At 40.1% G+C, this 24,456-nt stretch overlaps 1 protein-coding gene across 12 annotated transcripts in view; it reads left to right on the top strand.

Moving 5' to 3' along the window:
• sash1a (SAM and SH3 domain containing 1a) overlaps positions 1-24,456 on the top strand; it is a 162,557-nt gene that overhangs the window by 95,445 nt on the left and 42,656 nt on the right. For 4 of the 12 annotated variants that reach the window (XM_080290165.1, XM_080290162.1, XM_026143341.2 and 1 more), the window contains exon 1: positions 19,168-19,826. The exons of the other annotated variants lie outside the window; for them this stretch is intronic. In XM_080290165.1, the coding sequence (XP_080146291.1) occupies positions 19,719-19,826 (108 nt within the window). In that variant the 5' untranslated portion in view covers positions 19,168-19,718. Of the gene's footprint in view, positions 1-19,167; positions 19,827-24,456 lie in introns of those variants that run through there. 12 annotated transcript variants of the gene reach the window in all.

Below are 24,456 nucleotides of genomic sequence, written 5' to 3'. Positions count from 1 at the left end.
TCTGTGCAGCACACACGATTGGGGGAGGTAAAGATTGGGGACATTGATAAAACACGAGCAGTTATTTCCTCCACAGCCTCCCAGGAATTGTTTGACTATGCAGTTTCTGCCATATGTGCATGTGTAATTCAGCCATCTCCCTCTGTCAGTGCAGCTGGTCTGCGTCTGCCCGTATCGCTACTTTTCATATTACTTATGGCCTTTAGTCAAGCCTGCATCATTGTGCGAAATATAGGCAAGAGGGATGATGTTACAGTGCAGGTGGCATGAGTAAGACTGAGGTCACTGCTGAATGGGTTTACAGTGTGAATAGCTTCTCTTTGTGACTTGACATCACTGTGAATACTATAATTTTAGGGTGTATGAGTTTTTGCTTTTCATAGTAAGCATGTTTTGATATATAAAACATATACAGCATAACAGTGATGGACTGGAAAAGTGGCCCTGTTTTGGCTTTGTAATCCGTATAGTTCTTATACTGTGGTAGTGGATGTCGACCAAGTGTGTATGTTTTACATCATGATGTCACTAAGCGCACTGAGGGCTACAGCCAATGATGTAGTGTCACTTGGCACAAGTGACACTACATCGCACTGTCTGTGTGCCAACCAACAATCAGCCAGGAGAAAAGTGACATGTGTTGAGCTGCGTTAAAAAGCCCTGATTTGTTTTGGTCTGTGTAATAACATTCATTCAGCAGTGGTGTCAGTGCATCGTGTACAACGATCTTTCTCATATTTATGGAACAAGACCAAAAAAACTGACTGATGTCAAAGAAACTGACAAAAAGGGACTAAATGGATAATGATAAAGTCAGTGTGGATAAATACAAGGAGAAACCAAAGTACTGGAAGCGAACATAAAGGTTATTTGCATTCTTTGTGTTTTATTCAAACCAGCCAAATCTGGTTGAGCATATCAGTAGGTCTTCAGATATTCAGACGGGTGGATGGGCGAAAGTAGGCTACATGGCAACCATCAAATAAGAGTAGAACTCGAGTTTGGTTCTGCTCTTATCTCGGCTCATGTGCAATACATCACACTTTCTGTGGCCTTAAATGAGAGATTTGCCAGAGTAACTTCACTTTGGCAAATCTCTTATTAGTAGAGGAGGATATGTTTGCTATATACATGTGTGCGCACATGTGTAAAGTGCACACATTACTACTTGCATGTTGTGGTACTGTGTTGTAGTGTTTTATGTCTACAGTTAAATAATTATAAATAATTTTAGTAAATTTTCCAGTTTACAAACAATATGGATGAACTTTGTGACTTTAGGCATTCTTTGCTGCAGCTGCTTGCAGAGAGGCACTCAATCCCTTGTTAGACATTCCTGAATTTATTTTTTGGATTTCACGCAGTCTTTGTTTTTCTTCCCATGAATACAACTGTGGCAGGGTCTAATGACAGACCAATGGCTGCACACAGAGCTTCACGGCTGATGTCCAAAGTAATCTGCTCCCTGACTAGTACTTGTGACAGTCTTATAATAAAGGCAAATATGTTCAAAGTGACACATGTATGTATGTTTAATATTATGCTTAGCAATAATAATCATGCTGCGTGCAAGAGAGGTAATAGAATTTAAACTAAACTCTGTTTTTCACCTTAATTGTTTTTCAGAAGGTATACAAATGATGCTAATACTCTGTGTAGACTGACCGGGCATTTATGTAGCAAACCAAATGTCTTTATCGTTGCAAGTAATCTGCAATCTGCTAAAAAATCTCTTCATTTTACAGCCTAATTGCTTTTTGGTGTGCTTGCAGCTTTGCCACAATAGTTTATTCTACAGTCTGTGAAGCAGAAGATTTGCAGGTAGATTCTTTTCCCCCCATTTGTATTTTTTCCAAAAATTCAATCAGTCGTATCTTTTTTTTTTTTTTTTTTTTTTTTTGTGCCAGTTTCGTCTTTCATCTGGAACAAGATATCTGTGTGTGTTTGTGCACGTGTGTGTGTGCACGCATGCTTCTGTCTGAATGAGTCCTGGCAAATTTAATTAAAATTTTGCTAATAACCAACACTGAAGTCTTTGTTTTAGGCATATAATGAGTGAAGGAATCAGAAGTCACTGCATCGACCATCAGTTTTATTAGTTGTCACACTGAATACATCTATAGTATATATTACTATCAAAAGAATTTGTGGGTATGCATACACGTGGTAGTTGCATATACTCAGAGGGTCCTGCACGCTTGATTCTCTGTAGGTATTCTTCAAAGGGCTGTGCATTGCTGAGCTTATCCCTGAAGATTATCGCTATTCTTCCACCCTGTCATTTTTTCTTCTGTAGCTCTGGCTGCTGTAATTCTATGGTTCAGCAATTATTATGAAAGCTGGCTTTGAAAGCTCATTAAATCTATTTTGAAACAAGGTGGAGGCCAGGTATAAATCGCCTGCAAAAATCCAAGTTTTGAGCAGGTTACACATCATATTGAGATGAGAGGATTACAGCTATTATTGTTTAAAGAACATTCCCTGATTATAGCTTGCCCCTGTGTGTGGATACAAAGAGTTCTGATTACTGCTGGCACTGCCGCCTCACTTCCCAAGAGTCTAAGCATTGACTGGCACAGCAGGGGGTGCAGGAAAGGCGGCAGGCATACACGCACACTCACACACATAGATGTACCAACACAAAGGCAAACATGCAGAGACACATTAAACACATGTTAACATCATGTTTTAATGAAAAGCACAGTCTTTTCTTGAAAAGAATTGCACAGCTATTTTCATAATGTGTATTTAATACAGATTTCACCTATAATAAACACGCAGAACAGCTGCAGGCATTTGGATCAGAGCTAATATTGAAATATATTAAATGTTTTTTGTTTTTTTTTATGGATGATAGGCTTTTTTGCACGATTGTGTATAACACATCATTCGTCACTCAGTACACCATTGGAGTTTAATGGTCTTATTTAACAACAAGCGTTCACACACACACACATGCTTTTTCCTGTTTGTGTTGCCTGTGGCAACGGTTTGGCAAGGATCAGTGGTGATGTCAGCAGTGATGTACGAGTGTTGGAGTGCGAGGAATGACCTCAGCAGAGGGGAAGTCCCGGGAGACTCATATCAGCTGCAGCCAGTGTTCGCCTTCAGAACTTTCTCACACTACAGCTTTGCCGACCCCCCGAAGCCCCTCCTTCTGATCCTTCACAGGCATCACAAATCACCAGCATCCAACATGGCAAAGAGCTCTGACATGCACACAAGAAAGCCCTACTCCCAAAGCCAATGCTGAGAGTACATAGAAGAGGAATAGGCAAATTAACTGTTACTGCCTAGTGGGGAAAAGCCATTCCTTTGACAATATTTTTTTTTCTCTAAAATGTTTCGTTTTTCCTTTTACCGACTCCTTTTGTGTCAGTTAGTTTTAAAGTCTTGTAGTGCAGTAAGAAGCATGCAGTCTCTCCCCCCCAGCTTCCCAAAAGTGAGAATTTTATCTCGGGAAGCAATTAATCAGCAATTGAACTGATAGTTAAAATATGATGAACTGGCTTAAAATGAGTCACGTCCATGTTTATATGCTTTATACATCCTAACACTGTAAAGCCAGACTAATATACAAGCTGGAAAATATTATTAGCAGATATGTCTTCATATAATAAACTGTATGAACATATTTTGTTTGGTCACAACTAAACTGCATTACTTGAAACGGTCTCATTACATAGTTTCACTCAGACTCTATTGTTTACAATACTCTTAGCACTGTTAGCACATGCAGCAGAGTATGTATCAGAGCGAGCCAAAGGATGTCTTGATGCTAACTAGTTTGTGAAATGTATTGCAGGAAAACTGGTAAACAATGATCACAGGCTTTAGCCTTCATAGTATATCTGTGACAGAGCATGTGTATAAATGGGTTCGTCTATCAGAAATATATTGGCCAATATATCAGTACTCCATTTTTTTTACTGCTTAAAATTTGTAAGTGATATTGGTCATATTGCTAATGTGGTTTAAACAGTGACAGCGTATTAGTTCTCTCACTGTACGGTATAAAAACACTTCAAAAAGGCTGGGAGTAAGCTTTGGAAATGTTGAGTTATTGAAGAGAGCAGTATTCTTTGAGAAAATCAGTCTTTCTCTTGTGCTCATCACCGCATTCTTCTTCGAGAGATTAATGTGTGAAACTGATAAATGTTCTTTCCATTTATCTGTGATTCACTGCAAAATATCAAAAATTGCACGAGACTTTCTACTTGGCAACCTTTTTTTTCGTGATTTTATGTTTATTTAAAGTTGGTAACAAGAAAAATATTCCAACTCAAATGTAACTTTTTTTTTTACATGTGCAGCAAACATTCTTTGCATGTCTATCCAATCCATGCTTGATGACTCTTGCTAAATTTTAGTGAATTTCGGTAGTACTAATGTGTAAAATAAATACCAGAGAGCATTATTTAGTGTATGCAATGCAGATTTTCCATGCATTTGTGAGAGTGTTTTGAAAAGATCCGTTTTGTGTGCTGTAATTTAAATAATAATGAAAGCATTTCCTGTAAGTAAACCTAGTAGTTATACTGATGAACCTTATTTTGAGACCTGCACGCATCCCATTGCCTTTTTAGTGGTAGTAACCTCATCATCTATGCCTATGTTGTGGGCTGTTGTTGGCGTACACATATTGTTATCGGATATTTAAACCCATTACGTCCTCCTGCTTTTAAACACACCAGCTGCATCACTGCGGTGACATCTAGCATGTGAACACAGCTTGCGCCCTCCCTCCAGAGTGGTTTTCTGTCCAGATTGCTAAACTACAGTCCAGGCTTTGCTCTTGATTCAAGCAACAGTCAGTTCATAAATGAATGGTTGCCTCTTCCTAGGACAGCTGTGTTACCAGGCATGAATGGGAAAAATGATCACAAGAGTACCAACCGCATTCGTGAACCGCAGACTGTGTGTGTGTTTTCTATGCCAAGTACACGGTGCCTGTGCTCATTTGCAAGCACACGTGTGCTCATGAACCTGTTGGTGTGTGAATGAGTCGTGAACTATGAAACATCGAGGGATCAACTGCCACTAATGAATCAATGGGTGAATTATTTATCGTGTTTGCATTTGCCTTGATTGATGTGTCATTCGAAGGTGGGTGTGTAATGGCTGCTGGCTGGTAAACGCATAAAACAGTATGTTGAGAGTGTGGCGAGAACAGAGGAAAGTACAAATCAGTACAACCCAATTTCCACAAAAAAATTAGGCGCTATTATTTTGAACTTATGATGTGCAGAAACTACAAATATCATGTACTTGCCCTGTATGCTGTCAAAACAGCCTACCCTTTGGGGTATGGGGCCTTTTGTGGGATCTGGCATAGGACGCTGGCACTGGATGCCTTGGGTCCTGTGGGTTCCGGGTGGGGCTTCTATGGACAGGGCTTGGCCCAACACATCATGCAGATGCTAGTTTAGATTCACATCTACAGTCAGCATCTACATTTTTAGTCCATGTCAGTGCATGTCACCTAAAGCACTGACATGGTGCTGTAGAGAAGCGTACATTTCTCCTTTATTGGCTTCTTTTCACGGGCTCCCTGTTAAATCCAGAATCAAATTTAAAATCCTGCTCCTCACATACAAGGTCTTGAATAATCAGGCCCAATCTTATCTTAATGACCTTATAGTGCCATTTCACTCCATTAGAGCTCTTCACTTTCAGACTGTGAGCTTATTTGTGGTTTCTAGAGTATTTAAAAGTAGAATGGGAGGCAGAGCCTTTGATTTCCCCCCTGGTTCTTCCACTGGAGGTTCCTGTTAAAAGGGAGTTTTTCCTTCCTGCTATCGCCAAAGCGCGTGCTCACAGGGAGTCATATGATTGTTGGAGTTTTCTCTGTTTTCCTTGTATTATTATTAACCTATTATGTAGGTTCTTTACCTTACAATATAAAGCGCCTTAAGGCAACTGTTGTTGTGATTTGGCCCTGTATAAATAAAATTGAATTGAACTGAACATGTGAAAATAATAGACACTTGAATGCCAGAGCCCAAGCTTTCTCAGGAGGACATGGAATATATTGATGTTATTCAGTTCTCAGTGGTTTATTCTCATGGCTAATTGTATGGCTCAACGTAACTTGACCTAGAAATTCTAAAGCATTATCAGTGCTTTGCCCCAGGGGGAGCTGTTGCTCCAGCTGTGTGTTGTCCTACCTTGGTCCTTCCTACCCCCTGGACCCATGAAACATCCTCTTTTAACCTCCCCGTTTTGTTCTATCCACTTCTCAATCAATGTTTTCTATTTACGTTCCTATTTAAATCGTTTGCTCTCATCATGGTTTACCAAAAACGTCCCTATTTTCAAGTCACGGACAAAGGCAAACTTTTCCCCACCTTTCTCTTTGCCATTACATCATAGCCCAAACCGAGGCCACAGCTGTAAACATGTTTCCACCACATGTCCATGGGTTTCTAATGCCAGTCATTTGCGTGCATAAACAGACTGAATCAGACGTCTAGCTGAGGTTATGACTGAGCTAAACGTTGGAGAAAATCGAAGCAGACTTTGTTCCAGCTCCAGTTAAAGTAAAGTGCAGTGTTGGGCACTTCTGATTTTATCCTTGGAGATCTTTTCCTTCTTTTCCTGTTTCTGTGAGTAAATCTGTTCCTTTAGATATTTAACACCCATATAGTGTAAGTACCATGCATGCTTAAATTGTTTGTCTCAGTAACTAAAGTAAATGTTTTGTCACCAGGTACATATGTATGCTGTTATATTATTTGGTGGCCTCTTAATTTGGTAATTAGTGGAAAAACCTTGCATTTCATTATGCTTATATTTTGTATCATAATAAATTATAGTATTTATAGGTTGTTTGCTGTGCTATACATTCTACCCCATATTTACTGAATTTCAAACACAACATATCAAACTTTAATGCTAAATAAAATAAGTATATGCTCATTTTAAATTTGATGCCCCACATTTTAAGGTTAGAAAAGGTTTACGTTTCTGTGTGTGTGTGTTTTATCGCCCAGTCTTTTATGAAACCAACTGTGTAATTACAATTTTAAACTAGCTGAAATAATAATATCTGTACAATAGTGCGTAAACAGGAGAGGGACCATCCAGCTTGTTCAGCATCTGTGTTGACATGGAGGTGCATTCACACACATGGCATTGGTGACTTGCCCATCTGTGAAGGCACCATTAATGCAGTAGGATGTATGCAGGTTTTGGGGCATCACATACTGCCATTCAAGCGAAATATATTTTACAGACTGAAACACACAGCAATTAAGTCCAAAATAAGAGGTTGTTTTGTTACCTAAAATGTTAAGTTATGCTCTTTTTTGTTTTTTGTTTTTTCAGACAACACATAGATGTATATGTGTAAATGTGATGCCATAAAGCGATATAATTGTCAGAGGACGGTGGTAGGAATCACATGCAACTAAGAAGGAAATCAAAGGAGTTAAATTAGCTGTGGTCAAGGCTCTTGATGTCAGTAGGAGTGCTTAATGTGCTCTGACCAATCCACATGCACTACATGTTTTCAGACCACAGTTGAATCTAGAGAGCAGGGTGAGGTATACAAGAGCCAGTCGGCAATTTACTCTGTGGTACCTGGAGAACAGAGATACCTCAACATGGCTCATTTATTTCTAATTATAGTGACATGTGAATTACCTGAATGAAGTTGGAGTTTATTTATCTGTGGTCACAAGACAAAATGAGCCAGATGACAAATTAAAGGAAAAAAACAACATAAGTTTCTAAGCCATCATTTTTACTTTTCTTTTTTTCTTTTGCTCACGTCAGGTCTGTGCTTTATAGACCATGTGTGCTTATGTTTTGGGGGTTTTTTTTTCCTTTGAGATCATCTGGATCAGATCATCTTGCAGCTGTCCTTCAATATATTCCAGGCTTTGACACGAAGAGGAAAAATTGTGTGTATAAGGAAAGCAAGGGAGAGAAAATAATTAAAACTGAGGTGTCACTGTTTGAGCATATGTGCTCACATGTGTGTGCCTTTGGATTGGGATTTGGTAATGATATTTCATGTCATTTGCCTCTTGGTGTGTCCATTTTTATATCGAACTACTTCTAGGTTTATACAACTGATCAAAAACAGAGTGGTATGAAGTTTTGTTTTGGTATGGTATGGTTGGTATGTTTTGTTTTGTTTAAATGTTCTAGAAACTGACAACACGGTGCAAGAAACAAAATTCTGTATAATCAAAGAGTGGTCTCGGCTAAATGCCAGGTAAGCGCCACAGGGTATGGATCTCTTTTTAGCCAGCATGGGCTCAGAACCAAACCCTGCGGCACAAAATGTCTTTGCCAACTCAGGCCTCCTGTGAGCGCATATATGTGTGTTTGGATGTCCCCCGGGGGATCTCATCCCTCTGACCATCAGTGCCTTGCCACATTCTTTATCTTGCTTCTACATATTTTGAAACCTACTAGATCGACCAGGGTTTCTTCTTTCTTCTCTCTCTCCCCCCCCCCCCCCCCCTTCCGCAAATATGGGCCAAGTTTTGATCATGGCACCTTTACAGGAAACATTTTTTGGTGATAATAAAAATAATGAAAATATTATTAATAACAAAATCACTTAAAAACTAATAACTGTCCCATTTTTGGATTGCCTGTTTCTTTTTATAGCATATTTTACTTATCAGTAAGGAAACCTATCTATTCAAAAGCAGCAACTATTATTAGAAACATGTCTTTACTCGAGGCAAATTAATCTGTAGCCAAACCTCTACTTTAACCGACATGAATTTTATCTCCATGGGGTTCTTAACCTTTATCCTGCTTCTGGTCCCGCTGAGTTGTGTTGGCTTCAGAGAAGATTCGCTCTTCCAGAAGGGAGAGTGGGCAAAGGAGCAGGCCTTTTACTGGTGCATTGGCTGGCCTCTAACCCAGACAGGAAGGACAACCATTTAAGCCACAAAGCTAATGACCACCGACTGTTTCGTTTGTGTCATTTATTACCGTGGATGTGGGGTTTTTGTTCTTGCTGTTTGTGTTTGTAAGTTGGCAGGTTGCACGCTGATTAGATCTGCAGGGACTTGGATAACGGAGAGTGACGAAGGAATCGAGTCAGATTTAGAAAGGTGTGTTTAATTAGGTCTGAGTGACCGTCTGGGCCAGAGATTTCAGACAGGACTCCCCACCAGCCCATAATGAGGTCTCGTCAGGTCGAAACGAGCATCAACACAGGTTTGCCAAACATCGGGCCATCACTATGGTAACCTAAGTCACTTTACCATCTCAGAGGTTTTGTTTCAATGAGGCAGCTACAGAACAAAAATGTGGTTTAAAAACATTCAGGCAGCAAAGGTGACAGTTGTGTTTTTCAATTATTGGTTGTAGTGATTTATGGAATAATTATGGTTATAGATGGCAGAAGGGAAAGGGGGATTTTGAAAAGAACTAATTCCTGCCATGCATCTCTATGCGCTATACACAAAGATGAGAAGGTGGCTCGGATGTTGGCATGTTTGTTGGCAAGGTGAAAATATAGAGGTGAAATTGAGATTTGTCAATTTTTCCTAAAGATTTTTGTAGACACCCCGTTTTTAATTGGGAGTATTTGGCAATGGATTTCAAAAACGTACTAAAGGTATCGGTATGTTTCTATAACAAAAACTTATTTATGATATCAGCACTTGTATAGAGGCATCCTTAATGTTACATCCAGTGAAGTCCATTCATATACTTTGAAAAATGGTTAAAAACACCCACATCGCTTTACAGTTTTGAAACTAAAGGCTTTACTGAACAGAAGCAGATTACTGAGAACAGGAAAACTGTGTCTGTGAGCATTGAAAGTACTTGCTTGACAGCAAAATCCACAAGTTTGACCAGTGCTTTGTACATCACCATGTGAACCCCTTTAAGTCATTGGGAAAATATACATGTTTTGTTTTGTGTTTTTTGTGGCTCAATGCTGCCACTGGGTTCATATTTTGTCGGTGTAAGCAGGATCCTCTGGGCCGAAATAGGGGGAAATTCCTGTGAAAGTGGAGGGCTGCAGTGGTTGAGCTGAGTTTGCATTATGTTTGTGTGTTGTGTGGTTGAGTTTTGAGTAGACAGCCAGACAGACAGAGACGGATTGAAACTGCTACATGTTACTCTTAGACAAAGAGAAGTCTTTTTTTCTCTTTTTTTTTTTTTTTTAAACAGTTGGTATAGTGATTATCCTGCTTGACAATCAACTATGCTGCTTCGTAAGAAAATGGAATTATGTTGCTCAAATTGTGATTATTAAATTAAACATCAAAGTGTATCTACACAAAAATCCACTTTAAATTCTGATGTTCATGTCAGTCGTTAAGTCTCTTTATTTGAGATACTGGTTGCTTGAAACACATACATGTGCAAGCATAAACCTCGATGTCCCACCAGGATGCATAAGGAAATATAAATGGACAGTGGAAAGACAAACGACAAGTAGGACTCAGAAAATGTTGGAAAGGAAATGTGAAAGCGCTGTGGTGAAGTATAGACTGCTAACCGAACTAGCCGCTGGTGTCAGTGGGGATGTCTTATGTAATGTGCTCTAACCAATCCACATACTGTACATGCTGTCAGACCACAGTTAAATGTGGAAAGCAAAGTGAGGTGTACAGAATTACACATTTACTCTGAAGAACAGAGGCCACGGTTTATAACTTTTCACACTAGTAGATTATTAGTTTATGGTCACTTAACGAAACATCGAAATTAATGGAAAAACATCTACCAAGTCACTTTGAGGTGTTGAGCCACAATGCGACAACGGCTTCAGTGGTCGTGGAACCGACTCTCCAAATTTCGGAAACTCTTACTGGAGGGATTAACTCCATTCTTTCAAAACATATCCCCTCATTGGGTGTTTTGATTATGGTAGCAGAGAGCACCGTCCAAATCTCCAGAAGGTGTTCAGTATCCATGGAGACCAGGGGGACTGCAAAAAGCCACAGCATCTGATTCACATCACTTTCATTTGACAAAACTATTCACTTACTAGTTAAGCTCTATGAATGTGGACATTGTCATCTTGGTAGAGAAGCTTTCCTTCAATCCTTTCGTTTAAGGGGACAAATGGATCCAAACCATACCAGCAAAGCCCTGCTTAACTTAACAGAGCCAATGGACTGTGGGCTTTGAAGCTTAAGGTTTTTAATTTGTGCCCATCTGTAATTTAATCTATTATTAAACAGTAGTTTTGTTCTCCTTTTCTCAGATTTCATGTCTATCTTATTAGCAAGAAAAATCTAAAAATGTATTTCTATGTAGTTTATTGATTAGAGGCCTCACCAGAGAATTTGTGATTTAATACTGAGAAATAAATGTGGTAATAAAGTGTTTATAGTTGAATTATTCAGTTTGAAAATTGAAAACATAAGAAAATGAATCAGATTGTGAGCAAAGCAGCAGAGGTTTTAAATCCCATTATCTCTGTTTAAATAGAGGTTTTGTCACACAAGCGAGGGAACAAAAAAAATTATTTTATTTTTTCCATTTTTGACTCCTGAAATTAAATATTAGTTTTGGGAAAATATTTAACTGTGGTACTGGTCGAGTGCATACCAATATATTTACCAGTAAGACTTTAACAGCAGAGAGCATTAGGGCACATGTTTGTGTTGAAAAGCACTCTGCGCTGAGGTTTTGATATCCATCCACCAGTGCGAGTCAGCATGTATTTCAACATGGCTGTTTATTTTCCTTTAATGTGCAAATGGCCAAATATGTGTGACAGATCGTGTGCTGCGGGTTGTGTGCGTGTGAGATATATGATGGCTGCGTGAATGCTGACAGTAATTACAGAAGGGTGTACCACAGCAGCCTGGAGCTGGCTGACTAACAAGTTATTATAACATCTAATACATAACCAAATGTCAGCCATCTCTGTTTGCTGCTTGCAAAGTGATATAAATCTAGAGGGATAGTGAAGGAAGCTCTAAATGCTTGTGATGCATAGCTAACTGAAAAGATGATAAATCTGGGCTTGAGGTATTTTAGATTTGATTTGCAGATTGCGTGCTGCTTCTTATTTTGACAGTTAGTGTGTGTGTGTGTGTGTGTGTGTGTGTGATAATGTGGCATCTCTAGAACAGGAACTCTTCTCCGCGCCATACACATAAAAGCGCCGTCTCTCTGTGCTCCTGCAGGACCTGAATGTTCTGTCTTCTAGTTTCCACTAACAGGCCTTTTTCACATCAGCTGCTTTGCCATGCACTAAATGCAAGAATTACCAATCACATTAATGAAGGCTCACATCTAAATGGACCTGAACCTTCATTTGTAACTCCCATCTCCCCTAATTCATGTCAGAGTGGTTGCTGTGAAAAAGGTCCATGAAATGGGCTCTCTAAATAATACACACCTAGTTTTTACAGCCCAGATTTTAAAGAAGTATCTATTTCACTGCAGGCAGTGCTCAGTAATTGAATGTTGGACCAATATTTGTTCTTCCTGTGGTGTTTAAATTCTCACTAACATCAGATGCAACAACAGGTGAGAGTACTTGGGCAGAGAAACACAGCAGAGACAGACCCATGAAATCTTTATTGAGCCCCACTGGCTACTGTCTTGTTAGCATTTGGATTTGTATAGTAAAGGAAAAGCTATGTTATCGTTTCCCCTCTCTGGTTGCGTAAGCTTCAGTGTGCATGCATGTCTCTGCTCCTCAGTGTGTATTTGAGTCCCATAAACCTGAAGCCAGTACTATAAAACTGATTTTTGGATAAAACTGCAGGGGATAATTATGCAGCGTGTTCACAGCACACATGGTCATTAATAACATTGGGGGCCAAGCCTATTTTTACTGTATCTAGCTTTGAGGCTAACATATGGCAGCCTGGCTGATTTGACATAAAAATATGTGCAAGAGCATTTAACAGTCCAGTGTCTTGCATGGAGGAGAGGGCGAGGAGGGCATGCGCACTGTGGCTTGTAAATATATAAGGCAACAGCAGGGGGACCCACTACGTCCCATATTCACTCTCGCATAAAGGCACGTGGAAGAATATGAAGAGGGTGAAAGTTGTTTTTTTAAGTTTTAATAAATCTAACAAATGTGAGGAATTCAATTTCAAAAAATCATGTCAAAGTATTTATATTTAATGAAACGTCCTTTTTATTTTGCCTCAATTCATTATACACATTATAGACGTTAAAGTAGTTGCCCACCAGATAACAGTTAACAAGCATCCATGTAGACAGTGAATGACACCCTGTGGCTGTACTCATATCAGTCTAGTATAATTTATTATAAAACTGCACTGATGAAAATATTTGCTGAAAATGTTTATTCTAAAGTTATTTAATTTTAATCATTTGTGTACATGTATATATTTGCATAGTGATACGTCAGCACAAGTATAATTTCTTTTGTGGGACTTTGTGGTCAGTTCTGGATTTCTCCCATTCTCTAAAACTAGCCTGTCGCAGTGCATCTAGTGCAGACCCCCAGTACACAGAGTGAGATGACTCACTGGACATTAGCAGTCACCCTGGCAGTGCCACCCTGACACCGACGCAGCTGCCGGCCGAGCTTCATGACCTCCATCTCTAGCGAGACCAGCCCGTCGCCTCCACCTGCACCCGTGGACTCAAACAAGCTAGCTTACTTTTTTCCCAGCACTCCTGCGGACACCATTTTGACACAGATGCAGCACACTCTTCTTCCATGGCCTTTAGTCTTTCCCACATACATACATCCAAATGATCACTAAGCTCACGCACGCTAAACACCGGCTGCTCTGTGCTGCTCGTACCTTTTGGAATTCGCTCACATCAAAAACAACATCTGTCCTTTCAGTCGGGCCTGATTAAAACGCGCTGGAATCTCAGTCACACACGCACAATGGCGTAACTTAATCAGCTACCACATGGCCACAGAGGCTTGCACTGCATGGAGAATGTGGGAATCCGGGGCTTAGCGGAAATATGCTTTGTTTTTATATTACACAAAGCACAGTAAAGGGGCCTGCAATTGCAAGTGCATTACTGAAAGCATGGATGAAGACTTGCGAATGCTACTCGCATATGCATGTGGCCATCGGTGATATTATTTATCGTGTAGACATTTTCAGTGGTATGCATGCTTAAGTGGCGGGAGTCTTACAACTTAATTCCCTTAAATGAAACATGAGGAGGGGGAAAAATGAGCACCAAGAGCGATTCCAAAGAAAATGCTTTGTCTTTTTTTCCTTTTTTATCAACAGTGTTAGAAGGTCATGTTGTAACACTGAGAACTTCCTGCTTCATTCCAGACTTTTTCTTCTTTCCACATCTCAGTGACACAAACTTTCTCCTTTTCCCTGAATTCCTGCATCTCATTAAAGCACATAATATTATCCAGTAGGATCTGTGTGTACAGAGTTGGCATTTTTTTGACAGCACTATCCAGACTGTTTTTACTGACATACCAGACACTGTATGAGTCTTCTGAGAAGTTTTTTTTTTTTTCCCAGTGTGCTCAATGCTATGCACAGCTGGTTATCACATGCGCCTCATACCCCAGGCAGACCATCTCCTTTTTTTTTTTCTATATCTGTTTGTTGTTGTTCTCAGTATTCTCCCTGTTGCCCATGCATATCACTCGGTGTGCTTATTTCACACACTCTCAGCTGTCATCCTCTTTCTTTCTGCTTTCTGCCTCACTCTAGCCCAGAGGTAATTCCTGTGTTGATATTTGAAGCTAACATTTTCTCAGCTTTCAAAAGGCTCCAGTGTTATGGTTGACCGCCCTATGAAAAGTAATACCTAGAACACATAAATAGCAAGTGGCAGGCGATCATTATTACTCCCTCAAAGCATTGTTTTCAGACCAGAGTGTTGATTTAATTTAATGAGTTAGCTTAGCTGAGGGAGGGGACCAAGGAAACAGTAATTAGTTGTCATGCTAATTGGGTCTGTGTGGGAGTTATCGCATGTCTGCATGATAACTCTCACGTGCATGTGAAGCACACTGGGGCTGGCCTGCCTCTCTGTTCATCTCACGCACACATTTTTTTTTTGTACATTGAAATGCACATAAGCATGCATGTATATGCACACACACACACACACACACCGATAAATAGGAAAGGCAAACGTTCACATTCTGAACAGCTCACAGAAAATGCCAAGGGACTGTCAGGCCTTTGACCCATCGACTAAGAAGAATTAATGATGCGAAAATCTTGATCCCAATTATTTATCAAGAGAAAGCAGCCTGAGAGCTAAGGGATAAGGGTTCAAGACTTTGGATCCAATTAGCTTTGAGTGTAAACTTAAATACGTTAACTTGAACAAAGGAGGAAAATATAGCAGTGCAGGGTGAGAAGAGGTGATGATGAGTCATGTCATGCTCGTATAACAGGACTGGATGTCATCCTGTCGGCTCCACTAATTGCTTTATGAAGAGCTGATTTTTATGCGTTCCAGCCTGTTTTAGAAGGGCAAAACTAACAAAATGTCACCAGACTTTTACTGATTTATACCTTTAATTCTGAAAAGATGAAAGCTGTAAACTGAGTAATCATATTCTTTTTGATCTAACAGAATATACATGTAATTATTATTTTGTCATCTGTGGCATCACTCAAGTATGGTGGCCTTAATGTCTTTCCACCATATTTATGAACATCTGTCCCCACCCTGCCAGTGGGGTTTGTGACTCCCTGTGGAGCTATTTTTAAAGCCCCGAGGTCTAGTGACCTCCAGGAAGGGTCACACTCGCTATCAGCGGAGGTCCAGCCCTGCTTTGCTTTAACATGATATGCATTCTTTTTTTGTCTATCTTCATTCCTTCCTTAGAGCTGCCGTCTCCATCCCTTATTCCTCTCTTCATCACTCCACTGAGGAATCCTAACAACTCGGTGTTGAAAGTGGAAAAAGCGATGACCTATCTTAACCTAGACTTTTCAGCAGTTCTGTACTTATTACAGTTACGTACTTTCAGCCGAGTCGCAATGATTCCTCTCATCTCCTGTGAGTTTGTTTAGACATGCTGTCTGTTTTTCACCATGGCGAATGAGAACTTTTGTATATGAGTCTCTCAATTCATGCCTGTATTGATAGCTGCAGGACACGTGATTCTCTTTCCAGAAAGTGGAACTTTTTTAGCAGTATTGGTCCCATTCTCATCATAATGTCTAGTTCTAAGCCCTAATCATGCTTTAATTTAAGGTAATTTGGGGCAATTTATAGAGTACAAAGCACGAATAAGGGTATTTCTTATTTGGAAAGTAAACATTTTAGGCAGTGTTTTAGTTGTCAGACTATTAGCCCTGACCAGCTTCTGCTAATAAGCAAACAATCAGCAAATAATCTCACACACATGAAGAACTGAGTTTCAGGATTCCTAATGTAAATTAAATCCTAGTGACGGTGCAATTTTCTAACTGTGCCACAATTCACCAGGATCAGAAAATAATATTAAAATGAGGTTTAATAAGATATTAAAATGATTATTACTGAGAATTAAAACATGGGAAAAGATGAAAGACGGGGAAGATGTCGACATAAGTACAGCAATTGACACCGATCAATCACAGTCAAGCCCCAAGGCTTTCAAGAGGTCTGTTCAAAATATGCTATCTGAGCAATTTATGTTCATGACATCACCCTTTTCCTGACGGAGCCATCTATATATTTTGAGAACCATCAAATACATTCTTCCATTCCTCTCAACAGATTTCCACCGTGAATTGCTTGCAGGTGTATCCTCTGCACGTTCATATGTTACACATTTTATCCTCATTTCTGACCAAATGTTCACTCTGAATCTTTTCCAAAGAGCCTGTCGAGAGAGAAAAGACTGTTAACATGTGCAATTAGCATCTGCGAAGTAAGTTTTATTTCCTCTTGTCTGGCAACATGACACCTTGAATAGTGGTTAGTGTGAAAAGAGTAAAACTCGGCAGCTACACACAGAGACAACACACCAGCAGTGTTTGATAAGTCAACAGATGCCCTCCTCTCATTAGTAGTTTGACCCCTCTGTTTGCAGCAACTCCAGGTGGGGGTCGCACTTTCTTGTCTTTGAGTAAAGGGAGTTCCAGCATGTGTTTGTACATACTGAGCGATATGTGCGCTTGTGTGTCTGTGTGTTTAAGGGCATGACTCCAAAGAGCTCAATCCAACTGAAAATAATAGGGAAATCAGGGTGGTGCTCTGAAATCACACCTACAAATCAAACATAGTTAGCATTCTGTAGCAACAAAGGAGAGCTGATGGGCAGAGCAATGACGCAATGCCATTATAAACACTAGTAGTCCTGCCACTTGCTGCTGCTGCTGCCACCCCAAGGTTACAAATACGAGTCAGTAGTGCAGAGCCCCGCACTTTCAGCATGTCATCCAACAAAGCTGCTCTTGTTTGAACGTGTGTTCTGTGTGTTTAGACTGTAAGCAGGACACTGTTGAGCAGCTGCCACTCATCCAAAGCCATTGCTCACCGACACAAATTTAAAACCGCGATATTGTATATAAAGGAATTAACAGTCCCAGAAGAGCAGCAAAATCAAATTCTTTTTTTTAGCTACACAAACAGTGCTGTGTTGTGGAGTCCAACATTTTAGTCTAGACTGAAATCATTTCACAGATTACTTTTTAATCTTGTGTAACAGACCTTTAGTCTTAATCCTGTGGACTTGAATGGACTCTACTTATATATCACTTTTCTACTCAGTTTGAGCACCAAAAGTGCTTTCTTATCACAAGCCTCTTTCACCCTTTCACACAAACATTCATACAGTTACTTTTTTCCATGCCTAAGCTCTTTGCCGAACATTCACACACCAACTCTGATGGATACATCACGGACAACTTGTGGTTTAGTATCTAGTCCAAGGATATTTCAACATGCAGGCTATCTGAGCCAGGAATTGAACTGCCAACCTTCCAGTTGGTAGATGACCTGCTTATCAACATCTTGATATCCTCTTTTTTTGTATCTGCTGCTTTTAATCACTTTCAAGGACCACAGTCTCAACTGTTTTTTGATAATGATATGATGATTAAAAGAAGACACTGCAGTTTGGGGAAGGCCTTACTGATATGTAATAAACAGCTTATAAACAAAGTAAAATCTGGGAGCCTTTTGCATAATTGACAGCAGTTCTCGAAGCAAAACTGCAGCTTTATGGATTATTGTGTAACTGTTTTCATGTTTGCGCAAAAGATTGTGGGGTTGACAAATTTTCTGTCTGCTATCTCATCTTTGGTTATGCTGCTTTTGAATAAATTTGTCCTGGTGTGGCAGAGTTATGTGGTAAACAGCAGCTAAGGCAGCATTTTATGCTGACTTGAAACTACAGGGATTGGAGCTTAGTGTGAACTGAAAATTTCAATTTTACTCTTAATTTCCGTTATTTCTGGCAGCTGTAGCTGCTCATAGAAAATATGCTCTTGACAACAACAGGGAGAGCCAGAGTGTTTCAGGACTTCATTACAAAAGAGAAGCCTGCCTGCTGGTAGAGCATAACAAACAGCTGATCAGACAGGGTAGCTGTGCAATTTCATGCTTATGCATAAAGTATCTCTCTCCCACTTTTATTCAAATAGCATCTGCGGCACAAAAAAAGAAAAAAAAATCACATAGCTGTTGGACTATATGTAAATCAAGTTAGAATCTTATGGTTCAATAAAAGTCTAGTGTTTCGGTGTCATTGTCCAGCGTTTTGTACAGATTTACGAGGGCATAGGGCACCACATGCATGAACCTCTTAAAAACATTTTTTTCCCATAGGCTTTTTTGTTTTTCTAACAATTGTGTGGAGAATGTGCTTTGTTCACGTTCCCTATTCACTAGGCTGCAGAGATGTATTGGTGGAAGGCATGTCAGCATGTGATTAAAGCGATTTCTCTGACCGAATCCCTTAAATGAACTCAGTTTTAGCAAAACTCTAAAGTCTAGATTCAAATATATTCACAGAAAGCAATAGACAGATAAAAATGATTATTAACTGGGCATTGCAAAGTTGTCAGTGACTAGCAGATGATTGAAAATTGAGGGGAGGGTTAAACAAAGTCTGTTTTTAAGGTTACAGTGAAGTTGGTTACTCAATCAAATGCAACAGACTCATTTGGAGGGAAAAATGTATCGATCATGTGAATAATTGGTCACTAGTGTGCGCTAATTCCGGGACATTGTACTCCTGATGCTGGGAGGGGTGTGTAGGGGGAAGGAGAGTGAGGGAGTGAGAGGAGCAGGGGTGAAGAGAGGGGGAGGCGCCTTGTTTGGAGGCTTTGCTGTGTGTTCCGGGCGTTCTCTCACTCGAATTTTTAATGGAAATACGATTGAGTGTGCTCTCTGTTGCAGTGTTGAAAGTTTTGTGACACTTACTGGGGGATTTTGTGAACTTTTCGGAAACTTTTGCCCCATTTCGACGACTTCTTCTTCCTCAGTTGTGGGGTTTGGTTTATACCCTGGGGCACCGGATCCGTGCATTGCAGACTGTGGAGCAGGGGACACCGCGCTTGAGAGTTTTCAGACGAATGACCGGGTGTGGGTTTACATAATTCAAGGCCGACTTTCTTTACCTTTGGTCTCTCTCTCGGAGTTTTGCTAAACATGTCGGGACGCAGTTTGCGCACTAAACTTCAAATCGTGCCAAGCAATGCTGGAGCATTTCACCAGTGCGTCAAGGGCAACTGTCTGTGAAACAGCCTTGGCACCGATATCTTGTTTACTGCTGGGGATTAAGGTTCCTGCCTGTGGGCTTGGAAGCAAGCTACAAAATACTGGTGTGACTCTGAACAAAGTTTTCTAACATTATGGAAGGTGATCAGGGGACCGGTGCGCCTTCCGATGAGCCTCAGGCAGATAGCGCTGCTGCTTCCGACAGTTTCTCCCAACTGTGGTCGGACGTTATGGGGATGCTGGTAAGTTTGGGGGGGAGGGGTGACGTGATAATTGGTTGACATCACAGACTCCCAACTAACTGAAATTGTTTCCTTTAACACTTGTATTGCGAAATGAGTGTTTGTTTCGCCGAATTATAGGCGTATGCAAATTACGCATCAGCTCTCTCCAACAGGCCCATGTTCCAAATCCATCGGTGCTCTGCGTGTAGCCTTGTATTCTACTGGAGTTGGCTCTAGGCTGCCAATGATGAGCTCATACAGCCAAGTCAGTCCGAGATCAAAGCAAACAGGAGTTGATTGTGTGTGGTGTGTTATGCACCGAAAAGTTACCCTTTATGGGTTATATAGTTTTGAGATTCCTGTTGTCTTTGTAAACTGCTGTTATCTCATTCAAGTGAAGTTTAGTGTATGTTACAGGTTTATGCTTTGAAATCGTTATCACTTCAGAGTTGTTCTGTGTTGAGGAAACCAAATTCCTGAAGCAATGTTTTGTGTGGCTTTCAATGCATTCTTTATTTTACTGCCTACATGGGATGTAATAGATCTGTTATCTATTGACACTGGAGTCCCTTTGGTCTGATACTGAGGATGTGTGTATGGTGTACAGAACTGTGTGTATATGGGGAAGGAGAATGCTGACACTAGACCTGGCTCCCAGCCACGCAATTTATCTAGATTTATTGCCTCTGGAGGCATATGTCTGATAGGCTGCTCTCTTTTGTTGGTTTTTTCACCTTGAATGGAATCACGCATACAGGGAAAAGCAACAAGTTTTGCTAAAGTGCATTGCATACACTCCAATGTTTTACCATCATTTTGAAGTCTCCCCCCCCCCCACCCCCCCAGATTGCTTCAAACACGATAACAGTGAAAATAAAATCCTATCCTTGGAAAGTTTTTTTTTTTTGTTTTTTTTTTTGTTTTTTTTTGACAACATTGTTGTTTTTGTTTTGTTTTTTTTACCTTGAATTCCAAGTAGTTGGCCATCTAATGAAGAAACAGCCTGAAGGACACTGAAAAAGAACAACAAAGAAACAACCCAATGTCACTGACCTCAGCTTTGTTGCTGTTTTTTCCCATATTAGTTTGTCGTTTTAGATCATCTTATTTTCCTATTTTGCTGTGCAAGAAATTTCAGAAATGTGAACGAATGTAGATTGGCCTCCTCCAGCTTCTGAAAACTAGTGTCTTTAGCAGAATCGGCAAGCCCATAACTGATTTAACGACCGTGATGAAAGAAAAGAACGAACATAACATAACATCTGGCGCGTAGGGCTATGAGATATTACTTTGTTTGTTCTGCAAACTTAAACAGAAATGTCCCTTCATTCCAGGCCAGTATTTCTTTGCTTTTGTTTAATTTGCTTACATGATTCAGTTTCTGCTCGTTTAGAATGCTGCACTTAACTACAGTGTTTCTTTACGTATTGGAAAACATTTCTAAATTGTTAACATTTAACTAAATCATTTCACGGGGAACCTTGAGCTTAACACTTTGCTCACGCTCATATCTCTAAACACATCGTGAGATTCTGAACACAATGAACACCGCGCTCTCCTTCAGCAAAATGGATGCTATATATAACCAACCCACTATGGATTTCAATGCCTTTTGTTTTGCTTGAGAGCTTGCCCTTTGAATTGGGATTTGGTCTTAGCTTGTTGACCCAACTTAGCTCACTGTTGCACATGTGCCTGATCTTTGGTCTTTGCACGTGGAAACAGGCCTAAATACCTCTTTAGAGATAGTTTTCTATCATGATAAAGATCTGGTCAGACTTCTTACTGTTCTCCATCTTCCACAGATTACCGTATGTTTCAGCACACATACCAAACTTGGAAAGTACTCTTAAACTTTAAGCAACCGTTCAGATAAACACCAAAATGCTCCACAGCAAAGTGTTTGTCCTTTGAAAATAGGTTTTCATAATGCTTTAACTGTAAATCAAATGCTGTTTCAATCTGCTTTATATTTTCCCGTCTCTGAGGTTAACCATCCACAGTGACGTGTGGTGCAATGTGTTTAATAAGAATACCTTAGAAAGCCATTCATTTATGTGCGGTTTAAGCTCAGTAAATAGCTCTTGAAGTAATTAAAACTCAAAGGCAGTTTAGGACAGTGTGGCGTAGGAGCTGTGAATTGTTTTAAGTGGTTGGATTTACACATGTCTGAAAAGGGAATTTGCTTCTGCTTGGCCCGCCCCACGTCTGGAGATATGGGGGTGTCCCTCAGAACAGAACTTCACTAGCTTTTAAATTAATCTGAGTTTAAACACAAATGTGCTTTATGAATTTGTACGGAGGCGGTCTAGATTTCAGTTCCTTTTCATTGGATCCCATTTGGGAAATATCCTGTGGGATTTGACTTTAACTGGAATAACTGCTGCTTCACTGCTGCTTATGTAGAGGAGAGACAGAACAGAGATTTCAGATATGCAGTGGCCTAAGGCAAGCTTTCAATTGTACCCCCTCACCGTATAGGAAGGTATGCTCACTAACCTGGACAGCTGACAGTCACTCCCTCTTTCCTTCTCTCCAGAAATTTCTCCTCTGTTTTTTGCTTGAAAGGCCATCTGAATCCACAGCCGTGGTAATATTTTATTTGCCTGCAGGGAGTCCTTGTTGTCTTTTGAAAGGAGTTTTGTGGTGTTTTACACAGTGTGGGTGGTAGTTTGTCCATTTGGAAAACTGATTATGTAGGAGACAGTGCTCCATCTTTAAACCTAAGAATGTGATTCTGCTCTTGAGACGTGATTATTGATTGTGTCTGGGAAATATATGGCTGGATGATGTGACCCCTAGGTGCTTCCTCCCACATAGCATTTTATACATAGTGGCAGCATGTCCTTCAGTTGTCTGCTTTCACTTAAAGCATGGTTAGCTGGGCCAGTTTGTCTTTGCCAACAGTGTTCTCAACACAGTCTATAATAGCTGGATTTAGTCTATTGGTGCCAAGTCCAACTCTGGTCACTTCTCCTTTGCTACCCCTCCCTGACCAGACTCATTATTGAGGTCACTCGGAGATCTGGCAGGTTTCCTCTGCTGCGATGGCAGAGTACTGTTCTGCTCAAGCCACGGATATCCTGAGGAAGCTCTCTAAAAGACTGAGTTGTGGCCCCTGGCCTTACCCTCCTTAACAGTCTTCCTCTACTGGACTGAAGGCCAACTTTTAGTCAGATGTCTCCTGGTTTGGGGATTTGTTTCGTGCTCACCTGCAGCACTTTTAACATTTGTAAGAATTGCAGCCGGCTGATGCAACACCCAGTGATGTTTTTATCAAATAGTTTTTTGTCAAATGTATATTTTGTGTTATACTGTTAACAGATGGCATGTTCTCTTTCATGTTATTTGTTACCAATAGAATGGTATTAATCCAGAGAAGCAGGGCGGGATTAGTTTATGGAGGCGTTTGAGGAACTAAGTAGATTGATGGATGTAGTAACAACTGGCTAATTTATCTTATGATGTTTGGACTATTGGAGAGGTGATGTATTGTTAGTGTTGGTGACTCAAGAGATTCACTTATAAAAACATTAGTACAGTGCACCACAATGCAACCCAGCTGGCAGCAGTTTCAGTCTGCCAGTCCTGTCCTGAGTTTGCTTAGCAAGTGAAAGTGATCACGCTGCTAACCTTCTAGCATTACATCAGACGGCTCTTTTGTCATCCATTGTCATTGTTCTCGAACACACAAAATGGGTAGACACAAGGGCGTGATTGTAACAATGGTTAATACCATCTACACTTCTATTCAGCCCATGTAAAACTAAACACCGGTATGATAAATGGAGGAATTTGACGTTAAAGGTTGAAACAGAACAAAAATATTTGATTTTTTTTTACGTATTATATACTGGCTTTTCTTCAGCTAATAAACCAAGCAAGCTTTTGTTTAGATATTCTGTAACATGATGTGAAGAAGATAAACTGAGTGAAGCTCCAGCCTTAGCAGATATTCTTCTCATGTCACCGATATACCAAGAAAGCGCTTTTGAGCAGATGTTCCCAAGGTTGCAAGTTATCAGTGCCTTGCATGCTAGTTGTGTGAATTACCTTCATTGGGTGCCTTTCACATAGTTTTGACTTTTCCCTCTTAAAGAAACTGTCACTTCAACAGTGCACTGCCTCTTTTGAAAGGACTGATCAGCCCTTTATGTATTCTGTTATATGAAACGCTCAAGCAAAAGTGTTAAATCCTGGGGAATTTCCTCTCCAGATTTATATCATATTTAATTTAAAATACTATATTTAATATGTGCTTGATGTTGGTTACTTGAGTATAAAGCGCTTACTTGGTTTCATTTTCATAATGTAACAGTGGGGGTGCATGTCAATATATATATTTTGTAATCATATTACTTTATTTTTTGGCAATAAATTCATGATTTAAAAAAAAGAGCCTGAAATTGAAGCTGCTGAAGTTTAGCGCACAGGCATGCCTCATGATTAAAGTGATGCTTCTCCAAATTGACTTTCTGAATGTCTGTAGAGGAACCCTGTGTCAGTAAGAATGCAAGGAATTCCATGGCCAATTGACCCGAGGCTACTAAACCTTCATGCTGTTTCCCTTCCCTGTGCAACCTTTGCATACAAAGCATATGCATGTATATCTTTACTTTTTAATATCTAAAATAAAGCAGATTATACG

This window comes from Astatotilapia calliptera, chromosome 15 (genome assembly GCF_964374335.1).
Source record: "Astatotilapia calliptera chromosome 15, fAstCal68.1, whole genome shotgun sequence".
Classification (NCBI taxonomy): Eukaryota; Metazoa; Chordata; class Actinopteri; order Cichliformes; family Cichlidae; genus Astatotilapia; species Astatotilapia calliptera.
This window is presented reverse-complemented; position numbering and strand designations above follow the sequence as displayed.